The sequence below is a fragment of the Salmo salar genome, chromosome ssa15 (genome assembly GCF_905237065.1).
Source record: "Salmo salar chromosome ssa15, Ssal_v3.1, whole genome shotgun sequence".
Taxonomy (NCBI): Eukaryota; Metazoa; Chordata; class Actinopteri; order Salmoniformes; family Salmonidae; genus Salmo; species Salmo salar.
Window position 1 is genome coordinate 110105008 of NC_059456.1, and position 18511 is coordinate 110123518.

The 18511-nt window shown below is 48.5% G+C and overlaps 1 protein-coding gene and 1 pseudogene across 1 annotated transcript; one reads left to right on the forward strand and one right to left on the reverse strand.

The window, feature by feature from the left end:
- The first annotated feature begins 4123 nt into the window (after positions 1–4123).
- Positions 4124–6851, forward strand: LOC123727323 (dynein heavy chain-like). The gene is made up of 2 exons (XM_045696121.1): positions 4124–4471; positions 5490–6851. The coding sequence occupies exons 1-2, from the start codon at positions 4124–4126 to the stop codon at positions 6849–6851; spliced, it is 1710 nt and encodes a 569-aa protein (XP_045552077.1).
- A 3348-nt stretch (positions 6852–10199) lies between these two features.
- The window catches only part of LOC106573003 (constitutive coactivator of PPAR-gamma-like protein 2), a 76693-nt pseudogene continuing 68381 nt past the window's right edge, over positions 10200–18511 (reverse strand).

Genomic DNA, 18511 nt, shown 5'->3' on the forward strand with positions numbered 1-18511 from the left:
TTAGTATATTTGAGTTTAACCACAATATTTATTGTATTATTTGTTCTGTCTTGTGAGGTGGATTAAACTGAAATTGCAACCAACTTATTATTATTTCCTTTTCAAACGACTGAAAGTGAGCAGTTGTAATCTGAGTAAATGGAAAAAGGCCATTCTTGAACATAGGGTGAGACATTCCTACCAATTTATTAGAGAACCATTTTGGATTTAAGTGTAACTTTTGTATGACTGATACCTTTAGTGAGAGGTCTAATGCTTTAATATTTAATAATTTCTGCCCTCCAAATTCATATTTGTTATATAAATAGGCCCTTTTTTTGTCTGGCTTGCCATTCCAAGTAAAATTGAACATTTTTTGTTCATATAATTTAAAAAGCATGTCACTAGGTGTAGGCAAAACCATAAGCAAATAGGTGAACTGTGATATGACTAAAGAGTTAATCAGGATGATTTTTCCACTAATAGACAGGTATTTTCCTTTCCATGGTAGCAAGATCTTATCTATTATTGCTAACTTCTATAAAGATGTATTGAAGTGAGATCATTTCTTTCTTTCGGGGTATATATACTGAGTATGTCCACATCTCCGTCAGACCATTTTATTGGTGAACTACACGGTAAAGTAAAAGTTACATTTTTTAGTGATCCAATACGTAATATAACTGATCATAATTTGGTTGTAATCCAGAGAGGTCAGCAGAAGAATCTAGATCCTCTATGAGGCTGTGGAGGGATTCTAATCGTGGTTTTAAAAGAAAACATGAATTATCAGCGTACAATGACACTTATTTTTTAATCCACGGATTTCTAATCCCTTAATATTATTGTTGGATCTAATTTTAACAGCTAACATTTCGATGGCAACGATAAATAGATATGCCGATAGTGGACAACCTTGTTTTACTCCTCTAGATAGTTTAAAACTTTCTGAGATGTAGCCATTATTTACTATTTTACACCTAGGGTTACTATACATAACTTTAACCCATTTTAGAAGAGATTCCCCAAAATTGAAATATTCGAGGAATTTATATATAAACTCCATTCGTACTTTATCAAAAGCCTTTTCAAAATCAGCTATGAAAACCAGGCCTGGTGTCCCTGATTAAGTGTTTTATTAGGAATTTTCAAATCTGACTTCTCTATGGAAATTGGTTTTCTGAGCCGGGATTCAGTTAAACTGCAGTACTGAAGCAAGACTGTAGAAGCATGATTTGTTATTATGCATGCCTGCATCCTGGGAGTAGGGGAGTGTGTACTTAGGTTTTGCCCTGAGTGTGTTGCACGCTTTTTCACGTTTTGCCCAACATTCTAAATTCAACATGTGGTTACCCGCACCACTAGGCTAATCACAGGTAGCCTAGTTGTTAGAGCATTGGACGAGTAACCCAAAAGAAGTTGCAAGATCGAATCCCTGAGCTGACAAGGTAAAAATCTGTCGTTCTTCCCCTGAACAAGGCAGTTAACCCACTGTTCCCTGGTAGGCCATCATTATAAAGAAGAATTTGTTCTTAACTGACTTGTCTAGTTAAAAAGAAGGTAAAATATATATATATATTTTTTAAATTGTATGTGTGAACGATGGCCAGCTCCTCGAATGATCCCAGTCCCTTGTATTGTGCATCTGTTGTAGAAAGAATTGACGATTCGCAGAACATATGTGCTCTACACACGTTTTATTGTCTTTTGGATGCAGAGAGAATTCTGATTCATTAAAACAACCTGATCTCCAAAGTCCACGTCTATAGTCTCAATCAACCCCACACAGCGCAGAGCTACAGTACAGCACCAGTTACACACAGCGCAGAGCTACAGTACAGCACCGGTTACACACAGCGCAGAGCTACAGCGGTACAGCACCGGTTACACACAGCGCAGAGCTACAGCGGTGCGGTACAGCACCGGTTACACACAGCGCAGAGCTACAGCGGTACGGTACAGCACCGGTTACACCGCGCCCAGCGGGCATACAGCACTGGTTACACGCAGAGCTACAGCGGTGCAGTACAGCACCGGTTACACACAGCGCAGAGCTACAGCGGTACGGTACAGCACCGGTTACACACAGCGCAGAGCTACAGCGGTGCAGTACAGCACCGGTTACACACAGCGCAGAGCTACAGCGGTACGGTACAGCACCGGTTACACACAGCGCAGAGCTACAGCGCGGTACAGCACCGGTTACACACAGCGCAGAGCTACAGCGGTGCACGTACAGCACCGGTTACACACAGCGCAGAGCTACAGCGGTGCAGTACAGCACCGGTTACACACAGCGCAGAGCTACAGCGGTACGGTACAGCACCGGTTACACACAGCGCAGAGCTACAGCGGTACGGTACAGCACCGGTTACACACAGCGCAGAGCTACAGCGGTGCAGTACAGCACCGGTTACACACAGCGCAGAGCTACAGCGGTACGGTACAGCACCGGTTACACACAGCGCAGAGCTACAGCGGTACGGTACAGCACCGGTTACACACAACGCAGAGCTACAGCGGTGCAGTACAGCACCGGTTACACACAGCGCAGAGCTACAGCGGTGCGGTACAGCACCGGTTATACACAACGCAGAGCTACAGCGGTGCGGTACAGCACCGGTTATACACAACGCAGAGCTACAGCGGTGCAGTACAGCACCGGTTACACACAGCGCAGAGCTACAGCGGTACGGTACAGCACCGGTTACACACAACGCAGAGCTACAGCGGTGCAGTACAGCACCGGTTACACACAGCGCAGAGCTACAGCGGTGCAGTACAGCACCGGTTATACACAACGCAGAGCTACAGCGGTGCGGTACAGCACCGGTTACATTGGTGCCTTCTAGACCCGGATTCATCGTTGATCGACGTCAGCTCAATCACCGCGGCGCTGCTGCTCTTGAGACTATGTTAGGTACTCTTGCTGCCTTGTGGTAAAAAGCGGAACTGCAGTCTATTTTCTTTACTGTTCAGTTTTTTTTCTTTAAACGATGTATTGAGAGGTTATGGTTAACAGAAAGTTTAACATAACATTAGTGGTTTAGTGATACGTCATCTTATAATGATGAACCCAAATTCACTGCTGGGAGGTTTTTTCTCATACTCTGATCAAACCCCTGTAAAGCGTGTAGGTGCAGCAGGTTCCCCCATGTTTTGCTCCATTCTGATGAAAGCCCTTCATCTATTGTTAATCTAAATTCCCCTGTAGATTTTCTAGCTGAGCTGGTCACTCAGCTGGTCCAGGAAATGGGGAGCTCCATTAGGGAAGAACTACAGAGTGGCAGGTCCAGTACTTATGGGGTTAGGGTTAGGGTTAGGGTTACTTCACTAAACTTGCCCATGCAGAAACCAGACAGCCAAGCAAGTAGCTCGTAAACTGTGGGATCATGTCTTCTGTGGCTACGGATTTGCATCAAGGATCCATACTGATCAGGGCACAAATTTTGAGAGCGAGCTAATAGCAGAACTGCTTATGCTCTCCGGTGTCCAAAAGTCAAGAACCACAGCATATCAACCCATGGGGAATGGAGAGGCTGAACGCGTCAACAGGACTTTAGGCAGCATGCTCAGGAGTCTGCCCCTGAAACCAAAGAACATTGGCCTGAACAAATCCAGTCATTGACATTTGCCTACAATGCCACTGTTCATGAGACTACGAGCTATGCTCCATTCTTTCTCATGTTTGGTAGGATCCCTCGGCTACCAGTGGATGTGATGTTCCACAATGTTTTGGACGACTCCAGTGTTGTGGATTGCAACAAGTATGTTGAGACTCTGATCACTGGGCTGAAGGAAGCTATGAGTGTTGCCCAAAGGCACACTGACAAGCAACAGAGACGACAAGGTCGGGAGTATGATAAGCGGGTTAAAGCATCAGTTTGTCTATAGGGGATCGTGTCCTCATCGCCAACAAAGGTGAAAGGGACCGCCGCAAATTGGCTGACAAGTGGAATCCTGGGATTTTCACAGTGACTTCAGTCAATCCACAAACTCACACATACATAATCCAAGACTGTTAAGGCAGAGAGAAAGTGGTTCACAGGAATCTACTGCTGCAGGTGAGTTTCCTGCCATTTGAAATGGATGATTCAGAGCACTTCAAAAGACAGTGGTGCTGCAGGACCTTCTATCAACGTAGATGCAGGAGAGGCCACCCACTCTGGCGATGGACAGGGAAGACATGGAGGACTCTGGGGAGGAGAGTGCATCTCGGCTGGTGGAGGATTCAAGCGATTACTCCGAGCTCTGGACATCGGATGGAAAGTCAGAACCAGAAGAACCTTGCTTGCCTGAGGAAAATGACCTGGGAAGCACCTCTGAGATCCTGGAGCTGATTCCTTCAAACCCTCCTCTCATCAATGATCTAAGGCCAGAGCCAATGTTAGTCACCATGGCCACTAGCCCAGTTCAAAACATGCAGCGGCAGACCACGTTTAACAACACCTGCATAGGATCGGTACATCAGAACATCACACCTGCGGGACAGGTACAGGATGGCAACAACAACTGCCCGAGTTACACCAGGAACGCACAAATCCTCCCATCAGTGCTCAGACTTTCCACAATAGGCTGAGGGAGGCTGGGCTGAGGGCTTGTAGGCCTGTTGTAAGGAAGGTCCACACCAGACATCACTGGCAACAATGTCGCCTATGGGCACAAACCCACCATCGCTGGACCAGACAGGACTGGCCAAAAGTGCTCTTCTCTGACGAGTCGCAGTTTTGTCTCACTAGGGGTGATGGTCGGATTCGCGTTTATCGTCGAAGGAATGAGCGTTACACCGAGGCCTGTACTCTGGAGCGGGATCGATTTGGAGGTGTAGGGTCCGTCATGGTCTGGGGCGGTGTGTCACAGCATCATCGGACTGAGCTTGTTATCATTTCAAGCAATCTCAATGCTGTGCGTTACAGGGAAGACATCCTCCTCCCTCATGTGGTACCCTTCCTGCAGGCTCATCCTGACATGACCCTCCAGCATGACAATGCCACCAGCCATACTGCTCGTTCTGTGCGTGATTTCCTGCAAGACAGGAATGTCAGTGTTCTGCCATGGCCAGCGAAGAGCCCGGATCTCAATCCCATTGAGCACGTCTGGGACCTGTTGGATAGGAGGGTGAGGGCTAGGGCCATTCCCCCAGAAATGTCCGGGAACCTGCAGGTGCCTTGGTGGAAGAGTGGGGTAACATCTCACAGCAAGAACTGGCAAATCTGGTGCAGTCCATGAGGAGATGCACTGCAGTACTTAATGCAGCTGGTGGCCACACCAGATACTGACTTTGATTTTGACCCCCCCTTTGTTCAGGGACACATTATTCAATTTCTGTTAGTCACATGTCTGTGGCACTTGTTCAGTTTATGTCTCAGTTGTTGAATCTTATGTTCATACAAATATTTACACGTTAAGATTGTTGAAAATAAACGAGTTTATGTGCTCTACAAATGCTTTGTCTTTTCTTTTGGATGCAGAGTGAATTCTGATTCATTAAAACAACCTGATCTCCAAAGTCCACGTCTATAGTCTCAATCAACCCCACACAGCGCAGAGCTACAGTACAGCACCAGTTACACACAGCGCAGAGCTACAGCGGTACGGTACAGCACCGGTTACACACAGCGCAGAGCTACAGCGGTACAGCACCAGTTACACACAGCGCAGAGCTACAGCGGTACGGTACAGCACCGGTTACACACAGCGCAGAGCTACAGCGGTACGGTACAGCACCGGTTACACACAGCGCAGAGCTACAGCGGTGCGGTACAGCACCGGTTACACACAGCGCAGAGCTACAGCGGTACGGTACAGCACCGGTTACACACAGCGCAGAGCTACAGCGGTGCAGTACAGCACTGGTTACACGCAGAGCTACAGCGGTGCAGTACAGCACCGGTTACACACAGCGCAGAGCTACAGCGGTGTGGTACAGCACCAGTTACACACAGCGCAGAGCTAAAGCGGTGCAGTACAGCACCGGTTACACACAACGCAGAGTTACAGCGATACGGTACAGCACCGGTTACACACAGCTCAGAGCTACAGCGGTGCAGTACAGCACCGGTTACACACAACGCAGAGTTACAGCGATACGGTACAGCACCGGTTACACACAGCGCAGAGCTACAGCGGTGCAGTACAGCACCGGTTACACACAGCTCAGAGCTACAGCGGTACGGTACAGCACCGGTTACACACAACGCAGAGGTACAGCGGTACGGTACAGCACCGGTTACACACAACGCAGAGCTACAGCGGTGCAGTACAGCATCGGTTACACACAACGCAGAGCTACAGCGGTGCAGTACAGCACCGGTTACACACAACGCAGAGCTACAGCGGTGCAGTACAGCATCGGTTACACACAGCGCAGAGCTACAGCGGTGCAGTACAGCATCGGTTACACACAACGCAGAGCTACAGCGGTGCAGTACAGCACCGGTTACACACAGCGCAGAGCTACAGCCGTGCAGTACAGCATCGGTTACACACAGCGCAGAGCTACAGCGGTGCAGTACAGCACCGGTTACACACAGCTCAGAGCTACAGCGGTACGGTACAGCACCGGTTACACACAACGCAGAGTTACAGCGGTACGGTACAGCACCGGTTACACACAACGCAGAGCTACAGCGGTGCAGTACAGCACCGGTTACACACAACTCAGAGCTACAGCGGTGCAGTACAGCATCGGTTACACACAGCTCAGAGCTACAGCGGTGCAGTACAGCACCGGTTACACACAGCGCAGAGCTACAGCGGTGCAGTACAGCACCGGTTACACACAGCGCAGAGCTACAGCGGTGCAGTACAGCATCGGTTACACACAGCGCAGAGCTACAGCCGTGCAGTACAGCATCGGTTACACTAGCTAAATCAGCTGCGGGTCCCAGGTTATTTCCTGTTTTATTCCGTCCCGACCACCAGACCAAACCCTCGGTCAGGCTTCTATTCTATACACTTTGGGTGATAGGCCATGGGGTAGAGCTGGACCTGCCCCTAACCCTGGTCCTCTGCCCTTCCCTGTAGGTCTGTTTTCATGCCATCTGCATTAGTGATGGGTCGTTCGCGAATGAACAGCTCTTTTTGAATTGATATTTTTTTGGGTGAACGTCGGGAACCGAATCGCGTCGGTGAAAGAGCCGTTCATTTGGCTCCCTGATTTGCATACTGCTGCTTTTTGCGATCAAACCATTTTTCTGTAGATAAATGACAAAATAATTATCTAGAGGGTGAATCCTCACTTCAGAAACAATTCAGTCGGGAGAGCTCATTAATCTGGTCCACGCTGATTTGTTGCGTGCATAAAAAAAATGTTTTTTTTTTGCAGGGCATCTAATATGGCCAGGTAAACATTTGAACTCGCATTACATTGGAAATTTGCCATTTTTTTCATAGTTCAAGGTCAATTTTTAAGCATTTTGAACCAACCGGCTCAGTGAAAAGACTCGGAATGCCACCACTAATCTGCAATGGAGCGCTGGGTGCTGTTGAAAGGCTGTGTGAGATTCCATGAGTTTCCCTGCAGGCAGTTTGTGGGCTCGTTCGATGTGACCAATTTGCAGCGGGTAATGCTGCACATCTTCAACTGCGGCTGCTTGGAAAATGAGCAGTGTAGTTTGGGATAATTTGTTAGGTACTGTGAATAATAAGAAACTAACAGCATAAGAATAATCTGACCACTGGAAAGCTAAAGGTGTGGCTTGTTGCAGTGTGACTGCACATGATTGCATATTGTTTGTTCCCACAGCATTCTCACTTCCTGGTCACAAAAAGACAAGACAGTAGTACTTTTTTTTTTTTACTAAAAGAATAAATTTTATTTCAGCACTGTAAGTCGTTTCTCAACCGTACAAACACGACCACCATCTTTACATCATCAAGCCTCTCCTCCTGTTCCAGTCTTCCTTTGTGAAATCACTTCCTCCACAGCCAGACGAATATAAAAGGGCTCTCTCCACAACATTCTGGTGCTTCCATTTTAGCTAACGATGACAAATTATACCGATCATAATTATAACAGCAATAATAGTAGTGATGAAGATGAACCTTTTACTGCACTGTTGTTTTGAGGGGGGAGGGGGCTTACAGTACATGATACAGTACACATTACTGCTGGTTTACAGTTGATGTATTACATGTGTTACAGTTGCTTCAGAAGGCGTTGGTACAGATACTCACAGACTCGACACCTGTATGATGTTATATCATCATCATGTGACCTGAACTGACCGCTCACTCCATATCCTCCCTAGCTGCATCCCAAATAGCATCCTATTCCCTTTCTAGTACACTACTCATGACCAGGACCCTGCACCACAAGGTCAAAAGTAGTGCACTATTATAAGGAATGGAGTGAAATTTGCAATGTAATCAACTGTCTTTATTACCTGTAAGCCTATCTAGTCTGGACCACCAGGCAGTGTAGCCATACATGTACTGAAACCTTATAACACAGTCCTACAGTAACCAATACAGCTCTGTTCTACTCATCACAAAACTCCACTCTATAAGGGGTAAACCAATCACACGTGCTGTGATGTCATCATAGAATCGCTCTCATGATAGGCCATTGTATTTTTCTGGGGACTTCCAACTCTGTGCAAAGTACAGCTTCACTTGAGTCGACCATGAAATCTTTATAAAGGGACGTTAATAATACGAGAATATACGAACGTAGTGCAGAAACGATTATCATTTAAAAAGCTTTTGACGGGCGATATTTAACTGACATAGTAACAACGACAAGGTGATCTTTAAAATGATTTATGGCATATCAAATACCAAGAAGGATCATCGTTAATGGTTCCAATATAAATCTCTATGTTTGGCTAAAGCCTCTTAGAACTAACGGTTGCTTTGATAGATAGAAGGGGTTAGAAGACATTAAAAAGAGTAAGAAAAAAAAAGTGAAGCACAATTGAATAAAACAGATTTTTTTTGTTGCAGACTCTGGCTAGTTTACAAAGAGAAACTGATCATCAATAATAACATCGTTCACAAAGAGAAACTGATCATCAATAATAACATAGCCTCTACTGTTAGTGTGGGTGGTTAGGGGCGGGGTCAGAAAACAGCCAATAGAAATGGTCCTAGAGGAAACAGATAAGGGCTGATACAGTGATCCATCCATCGGACAGACTGCCTGTGTCGGACAGACTGCCTGTGTCGGACAGACTGCCTGTGTCGGACAGACTGCCTGTGTCGGACAGACTGTTGGTGAAAGGGTGTAAAGACTGTTGGTGAAAGGGTGTAAAGACTGTTGGTGAAAGGGTGTAAAGACTGTTGGTGAAAGGGTGTTGGTGAAAGGGTGTTGGTGAAAGGGTGTTGGTGAAAGGGTGTTGGTGAAAGGGTGTAAAGACTGTACTCTATGGGCTGCTTTAAAGCGGAACGACCTAATGAGGGGGACAGAGGGAGGAAGAGAGCGAGAACGGTGAAGACGGGGGTGAAGAGAGAGGTGGGGTTGAAGGGCGAGGTGAAGAGAGAGGTGGGGTTGAAGGGCGAGGAGGGGGGTGAAGAGAGAGGTGGGGTTGAAGGGCGAGGGGGGTGAAGAGAGAGGTGGGGTTGAAGGGCGAGGGGTGAAGAGAGAGGTGGGGTTGAAGGGCGAGGTGAAGAGAGGAGGGGTTGAAGGGCGAGGGGTGAAGAGAGAGGTGGGGTTGAAGGGCGAGGGGTGAAGAGAGAGGTGGGGTTGAAGGGCAAGGGGGGGGTGAAGAGAGAGGTGGGGTTGAAGGGCGGGGGGGGTGAAGAGAGGTGGGGTTGAAGGGCGAGGGGGGGTGAAGAGAGGTGGGGTTGAAGGGCGAGGGGGGTGAAGAGAGAGGTGGGGTTGAAGGGCGAGGGGGTGAAGAGAGAGGTGGGGTTGAAGGGCGAGGGGGGTGAAGAGAGGAGGGGTTGAAGGGCGAGGGGTGAAGAGAGAGGTGGGGTTGAAGGGCGAGGTGAAGAGAGGTGGGGTTGAAGGGCGAGGGTGAAGAGAGAAGGGATGTTGGTATATAGAGGAATATTAAAATAAGCAATAAAATCACTGATCAATAAAATCTAATACAACTAAATCAGACACGGATAACAATGGGAGAGTAATTATGTTGTTGTTGACTTTATCCATACTAGCTAGTGTCTAACTCAGGGTGTGACATCAATGTGTGTGTGTGTGTGTGTGTGTGTGTGTGTGTGTGTGTGTGTGTGTGTGTGTGTGTGTGTGAGTGTGTGTGTGTGTGTGTGTGTGTGTGTGTGTGTGTGTGAGTGTGTGTGTGTGTGTGTGTGAGTGTGTGTGTGTGTGTGTGCACGTACTCTTACGAGTGAGTCAAGAGGGATGTGTGTGTGTCAGACTGCAGCTCGGTACAACTGTAGAGTTACCAAGTGTCTCTGCTTCACCCACAGACAGTAACTGACGAGGAACAGCAACATCACTTCAGCACAAACACAGAGAGGGCTGGTAACAACTACTGTGTGTGTGTGTGAGTAAGTATTCTTACGAGTGAGTCGACAGGGATGTGCGTAATTTTGCCAGCTAGCGGAGCGACTTAAGTTAGGCCCACTCCTCCTCCTGGCTGAACAGAAATAGTCATGACCTGCAGTGTCCCGTCATCTTATTGTGCTACAGTAACGTCATGTGAAAAGGTTAAAGCATTATTCATGGAGTGCAAATTCCGTCACAATATTGTTTAGAACGTTCGTTTTGAACTGATGCACGACTGAGCATTCTACTCAATGAGCGCCGATGAAGATTTCATCAAAAGTGCATTACAGTGGCTTGGGAATACAATGACACTCAAAAGGAGGCAAATAATTAGTAGGAAAACCTTTTGATGTCGCCAGATTGACTTTAGATACAGTATAACGTTAGCTAGCTAGCTAAGATTGAGGTGAGGCCACCAGATAGACTTTAGATACAGTATAACATTAGCAAGCTAAGATTGAGGGGAGACGACCAGATTGACTTTAGATGCAGTATAACATTAGCTAGCTAGCTAAGATAGAGGTGAGGCCACCAGATAGACTTTAAATGCAGTGTAACGTTAGCTAGCTAGCCACCAGATTGACTTTAGATGCAGTGTAACGTTAGCTAGCTAGCCACCAGATTGACTTTAGATGCAGTGTAACGTTAGCTAGCTAGCCACCAGATTGACTTTAGATGCAGTGTAACGTTAGCTAGCTAGCCACCAGATTGACTTTAGATGCAGTGTAACGTTAGCTAGCTAAAATGGAGGTGAGGCCATTTTTTTTATTAGGTTTTTGACAAACTTTGCTAGCTAATGACAACATTGCAATCAAAGTAAATTTGAAGGCATGATAACGCTTGCAAACTTTTTCCTACTAAATACTTGACTACTTTAGCAATGTCATTGTATTTCCAGAATTACTTTTTTTTAATCGCAACTTTAGGGCGCCGCCGATAGAGGCCTGCTTGAGAACGTTCACAACAATGGCATGATGCGACATAGTGAGGGAGGTGCATCCTATGAATATGTACTCTCTGTGTGTGTGTGTGTATATATATAAAAAATATATGAGTCGTAGTCGTTCAGTCATGCTGGGTATTATATGACCAGTGGGGCTCTTCTCTAGCCAGTCTAGGGGTTCAAATCTGTCTGCTAGATAGCCCTGAGACGACTGGATTAAAAGACTGTTGTTGTTCTCAATACTTCATGTGGGATTAAGATCCAAAGTCTCGTTTTACAACAACCATCAGAAGGCAGAGATGATTTGCTTGTAAACAGTTCCACAACCCTTGCACGCCATGGAGTCTTGAGCCGCAGCTTTCCAAAATCATTTTGGTTGAAGTGTATTTAGATGTTATGTTTGCTTTGGCAACTTTGGGCTTTGTGGGGCTATGTAGATGCTACTAAGGTAGTTGTGGTTGGAACTGGACTATTTAGCAGACAGAATGTCACCCTTTCTGTTTGTGTTTTAACTACAGTCCTGTAGAGTTTAGTCCAATACTGTTACTACTGTCCTACAACTACAGTAACAACACTCCTAACAATTCTCTGTACGCTTCAGCAAGTCATATCAATAACCAGCCATCAATAAGACCCTGGTTTTCATTTGGTAGTTGTTTGTTGACAAGTTAACGGGCCGTTTGTTGTGTCTCAGTGTAACGGATCTTAACGGTGGGCTCAGTGATTTAAATATCAACACTGACTGTGTACCCTATGAGTATAAGGCTGAAGATCAACAACAGAGGCAGTCTTGTGGAATCCTTAGGTTCTTCACAGGAACGAAGAGGATCAGTCAGAATGTAGGGAATAGGGTGCCATTTCATCTGGGCAGGGTTTCCTTCAGTTAAACAGTTAAGATTTTAGACCAGCGTTTCCCCAACTCAGTCACCCCCCCCCTCTCCCGGGTGCACCTTTTGGTTCTGACCCAGCACTACACAGCTGATTCAATAACCAACTCATCGGCAAGCTTTGATTATTTGAATCAGTTGTGTAGTGCTAGGGGGGGGGGGGAAACCCCTTGGCGTCCCCAGGTACGAGTTTGGGAAACATTGTCTTAGGCCTAACCATCAGATAGATAGAGCATCAAGTCTTTGACATGGTCTCCTTCTGTTGCCTTGCCTTGTCAGGGGTTCATATAGGGTGCCTCCCAAATGGTACCCCATTCCCTATATAGTGCACTACTTTTGACCAAAGCCCTATGGGGGTAGCCCTATGGGCCATAAACAGAACTAGTGCAGTAGAAGGACTAGGAGTCCTTTGGGCAGCATCCATGTCCCTACGCTGGTTAAATTGAGTTGATTCAGTCCATGTTATTTCTACAGATGTCCAGGAGACAGACAGATCAATCCTACTACTCTGCTCTGTCGTCTACTAACATTAAAACAAGACAATACTCTGATTCCTCTCAGAGCACACCTATTAAGGGAATACTTATTTTGTCCTCTATCATAATTATAAAACTATTTAGGATCTTTAGATTGTGGGCAGAACATTCATGTGTTCCCACCCCAAACCCCTGCTGATTGTGGAGGTAGTTTGGGGGAAGTGCTTCTTGTTGTTGGTTAAAGAGCTGAGAACGGCTGTGCTATCGCCGTGGCGACTGCTAACCAATCACCAGGCGGGGTTGGGGAGGCGGTGCTACCAGGCCTGTCCTGATTGGCCAGCCAGCTGACAGGGCTGGTGTGGGTCTATGCTTTGGGACTTCATCAGGTCTTGTCTATAACGGCAACCTACCCCCCATAATGCACTGCTTCTGATGAACAGGAGTAGTAGTGCACCATGTAGGAAATAGGGTGCCATTTGAGACGTGCCAGTCAGAGGGGCAGCACTCTGACCCCCGACGTGGCACCATGTTTGTCCTGACTGTGTTTTAACCTGTTAGGGGATCCAGTGGGACTCTTCTGAAGACCACTGCTCACATTTAAACAGCTATTGTTAACAAGGGGCATATTAACACACAAAGGAGTCTCTAAATGTGTCTAATGTTAAAATAGATCTCTAGAGGTCAAAGAAATGTCCTAGGTCACAGGGGAACCCTATCAGACAGACTGTCAATTCATCAATAATCACAATGAATGCAACATTAGTTAAGTGCTCCCCATTGGGATATATAATAAGAGCATAGGGGATAATGCAGTAATATAATATAGGGGTAAGAGCTTCCATACGTTGGAGCGTCAGGTTAAGGTGCGTACATAAATCTGTGGTCAAGGGGGTCTCAACACGGCTGGGCTAGGCTAAATTAGCATGCTACCATATTAACGTAAGTGCTAATGTTATTCAAGGGTCTGGCCTACGTTAGCATGCTAACGCATTAGCGGTGCAAATGCTACTGAAGGGGCTAAGCTATACACCGACGCTCAGGGTAATATTTTATATTTTTGATGTAACTTTTATTTAACTAGACAAGTCAGTTAAGAACAAATTCTTATTTACAATGATGGCCTACCGGGGAACAGTGGGTTAACTGCCTTGTTCAGGGGCAGAACGACAGATTTTTACCTTGTTAGCTCGGGGATTCGATCCAGTAACCTTTCGGATACTAGCCCAACACTTTAACCACTAGGCTACTTGCCGCCCAGGTAGTGTTGTGATTAGCAAAACAACGCAGCGTAGCTAATACAGATGGGTCTGGAGGGAGGGGTTAGAGGCGCGGCTAACGCTAATAGATCATTATCGGTGGTGTATTTAGCAAACGCCATGTCATCCTCCTCTTCCTCTCTGACCTCACATGGAACACCGCTTGCCACGAGGTCCCTATGGCAACCATTTACATCTGTGGTCATGGGGTCTCAACACGGCTGGGCAACTAAACTTGTAATGGCTACCAAGCCGAGGAACTAACAGACTAGCCAACACTGTGTGTTTAGTGTCGACGTTACTGTGCGTGTAAACCCACTATTACTACCACTAAACACTGTAGTTCCAAGTCTAACTGTGCGGACCTCGGTAGGGGAGTGTAGATCACATCATCCCATTTCAATTCACAATAAATTTGACCACTAGGAAGGGATCATTACAACATGAGACAGTGTGCTGGGGCTACAACAGCCATGTGGTGGGGCCTTTATGGGGCAGAGGCGGGGCTTAGACAAAATGGACTCATGGAGAAAAACCTCTCATCGTTAAAATAAAACATGACAAAATCAAGGGGTTGGGCTTACTGCTCTGCCAAACCAATCACACGGAGGAGCAGAGAGAGGGGGGGAAAGGCTAGCGGAACGCCTCAATCAAATCGACTGATTGAGCAGAGCACCTCCCCCTCTCTGACTTCCTGGTTGGTGTGTTGGTGGGCGAGGCTAACAGACAGGGGAAGGCAGTGGAACACAGACGGCACTTTCAGAACACCCTGGTGCATTCTGGGAAAGCCTAGTCAATCCTCTTTCGTTACATTCCGTCTGAAGGACAGCTGTCAAGGCAACAAGGGGCCTCCTCTGATTGGTTGTCTTTGCTGGCTAAGGCACACGGGTTTGGCTGGGCCAGTGGAGGAAGATCCAAAGGCTGGCCAATAGCGGAGGCTGCAGGGCTGCCGTTCAGCTTCTGGGCCACACCCCCAGAGTTAAGACCCTCACCCTCAGAGGACTTGGGGGGGCTGGTGGAGGGGGGAGGGGGTGAGGTCTGGAGGGAAGGAGAAAGAGAGTTAATGCTTATTTAAAACTACATCTAACGGTCTCTTTACATTTAGTGTGACGACACACCGCTTATTCTATGGCTTGACCCTTATTCTGATGTCAAACCTTTATTCTGTTGGCAGTCACCTTTTTACCTCCTCGCCCTCCTTTCACTGGGACGTCTTTACCCCTTCTGGAGAGACGGGGGAGAGAGGGAGAGATTAGTAAAAAGTAATATCAGACTCAAGTATAGAGACAGTTTAATTTAGAGAGCAGCAGCAGTGTCTTACCCTCTCCCTGCCCCGACTGACACCACCTGCATGTTGAATCCCCCTCTGCCACGCAGTGGTTTGTTCCCGGCCCACTGGCCCACCACCATTCCGGCTATCTCCAACTTCCCTCCCTGGGGGGGGATCGACTGCAGACCTGCTCATCAAAAGACAGATTAAAGTGTGTTTGTTATCTGTTACAAAAGTGCAGATAGAACATCATCAAACTTCCTGGTGCACGAACAGCGCCTCGGAGCCGACGCCTCGGAGCCAACGCCAACGCCTCGGAGCCAACGCGCCTCGGAGCCAACGCCTCGGAGCCGACGCACCTCGGAGCCGACGCCTCGAGCCGACGCCTCGGAGCCAACGCCTCGGAGCCAACGCGCCTCGGGCCGTCGCGCCTCGGAGCCAACGCGCCTCGAGCCGTCGCGCCTCGGAGCCAACGCGCCTCGGAGCCAACGCCTCGGAGCCACGCGCGCCTCGGGCCGTCGCGCCTCGGGCCGACGCCTCGGGCAGCGCACCTCGAGCCGACGCCTCGAGCCGACGCGCCTCGGAGCCGACGCCCTCGAGCCGACGCCTCGAGCCGACGCCTCGAGCCTGCGCCTCGGGCCGTCGCGCCTCGAGCCGACGCGCCTCGGAGCCGTCGCGCCTCGGAGCCAACGCGCCTCGGAGCCAACGCCTCGAGCCAACGCGCCTCGGGCCGTCGCCTCGGAGCCAACGCGCCTCGGAGCCAACGCGCCTCGGAGCCGACGCCTCGGAGCCAACGCCTCGGAGCCAACGCCTCGGAGCCAACGCCTCGGAGCCAACGCCTCGGAGCCAACGCCTCGGAGCCAACGCCTCGGAGCCAACGCCTCGGAGCCAACGCCTCGGAGCCAACGCCTCGGAGCCAACGCCTCGGAGCCAACGCCTCGGAGCCAACGCCAGCGCCTCAGTGTCTGGATCTTTGCATTGATCTATTGGATATGTGTGTGCACTTGTGAATGTGTGTGTGTGAGATGCTCACCTGGGAAGGCTCTGGGTCTGTGCTGGGCTGGGTGTGAGTGGTGATGAGGGTGAGGATGTTGAGGGTGGTGGTGGTGTGGCATGTTGCCCATGGGCCGGGGGGTAGAGGGGAGGCAGAGGGTAGAAGGGGGAGGGGGCAGGAAGGAAGGAGGGGGAGAGGAGGAGGTGGGGGAGGAGGACGAGAGAAGTTGATGCCTTCAAGGATGGCCTGACGCATCTTCTCCACACGAGACACCAGCTCCTCCTGTAGGACAGAGAATATTATATATACTTATAAATCCCGTAAGTCGAGGAAAGCCTTTTACATGGGTCACAGAAAGCAATTCGCTGATGGGGGACAACGGCCTTCCAGCTGCCCAAGGATTGGACCCCACCCCCGACCCACCTGTCCTTCACACATGTCGAGCAGGGCTTGGCGGTCTCGGGCAGCACGGGCCAGTTTGGTCTGGAAGAGTTTCCCGTCGAAGAAGCCCCAGGGGCAGCAGTGTTCCCATGGTAACGGCTGACCACACACATCGTTGACCAACAGAGCCGTGTCCACGCCGGCCATGAAGAGAGACGCCAGCTGGACTCCCCCGACCATCCACCTTCTCCACCTATAGACACACATTATATAATGTGTCCAATCAAAACGCATCTTTTAACCAACGGGTAAAATAATATGTTAACTGTGAAGATAATCCTCTAAGGAAACCAATGTTCCAAACCTCAGGTCTCTATCAGAATCCGTTCCAAAGTTATTGGAGTTTATACCCTCGTAGGATGGCCAGAATTATGGTGACTAAATCAATGGAGGCCAGAGGAAAGAATAACGACACAATCCATAAAAATACATGACGTCAGCTAGGCTGGATGCTGTGAGGAATCAAGGCTACAAGGCTACCCTACCCAATGAAGTGGAATCCACAGGACAGAGGCTACAAGGCTACCTTACCCAATGAAGTGGAATCCACAGGACAGAGGCTACAAGGCTACCTTACCCAATGAAGTGGAATCCACAGGACAGAGGCTACAAGGCTACCTTACCCAATGAAGTGGAATCCACAGGGCAGAGGCTACAAGGCTACCTTACCCAATGAAGTGGAATCCACAGGACAGAGGCTACAAGGCTACCCTACCCAATGAAGTGGAATCCACAGGACAGAGGCTACAAGGCTACCCTACCCAATGAAGTGGAATCCACAGGACAGAGGCTACAAGGCTACCTTACCCAATGAAGTGGAATCCACAGGACAGAGGCTACAAGGCTACCTTACCCAATGAAGTGGAATCCACAGGACAGAGGCTACAAGGCTACCTTACCCAATGAAGTGGAATCCACAGGACAGAGGCTACAAGGCTACCTTACCCAATGAAGTGGAATCCACAGGACAGAGGCTACAAGGCTACCTTACCCAATGAAGTGGAATCCACAGGACAGAGGCTACAAGGCTACCTTACCCAATGAAGTGGAATCCACAGGACAGAGGCTACAAGGCTACCTTACCCAATGAAGTGGAATCCACAGGACAGAGGCTACAAGGCTACCTTACCCAATGAGGTGGAATCCACAGGACAGAGGCTACAAGGCTACCTTACCCAATGAAGTGGAATCCACAGGACAGAGGCTACAAGGCTACCTTACCCAATGAAGTGGAATCCACAGGACAGAGGCTACAAGGCTACCTTACCCAATGAAGTGGAATCCACAGGGCAGAGGCTACAAGGCTACCTTACCCAATGAGGTGGAATCCACAGGACAGAGGCTACAAGGCTACCCTACCCAATGAAGTGGAATCCACAGGACATAAAACGCCCGAGGACAGAGGGATATTGATTTTGAGACATGCAGTATTATCATGTTTAGTATAAGCTTTTCATATCAGTGCAAAGTCCCTGTTCTCATAACAACAACCATATGGACATGTAGTGATGCCATGAGCTGAACATCCTGTTCCTGTCCATGGATAATATTGAACTGTTATGGACTACTGGGTTTCTCCAAGCTCTGTCGAAGACCCTTCACACCTGGCTGAAATATCATGTGACCACACAGGACCTCTCAAGCTGGACCTCTCAAGCTGGACCTCTCAAGCTGGACCTCTCAAGCTGGACCTCTCAAGCTGGACCTCTCAAGCTGGACCTCTCAAGCTGGACCTCTCAAGCTGGACCTCTCAAGCTGGACCTCTCAAGCTGGACCTCTCAAGCTGGACCTCTCAAGCTGGAGGAGGGAGAAGAG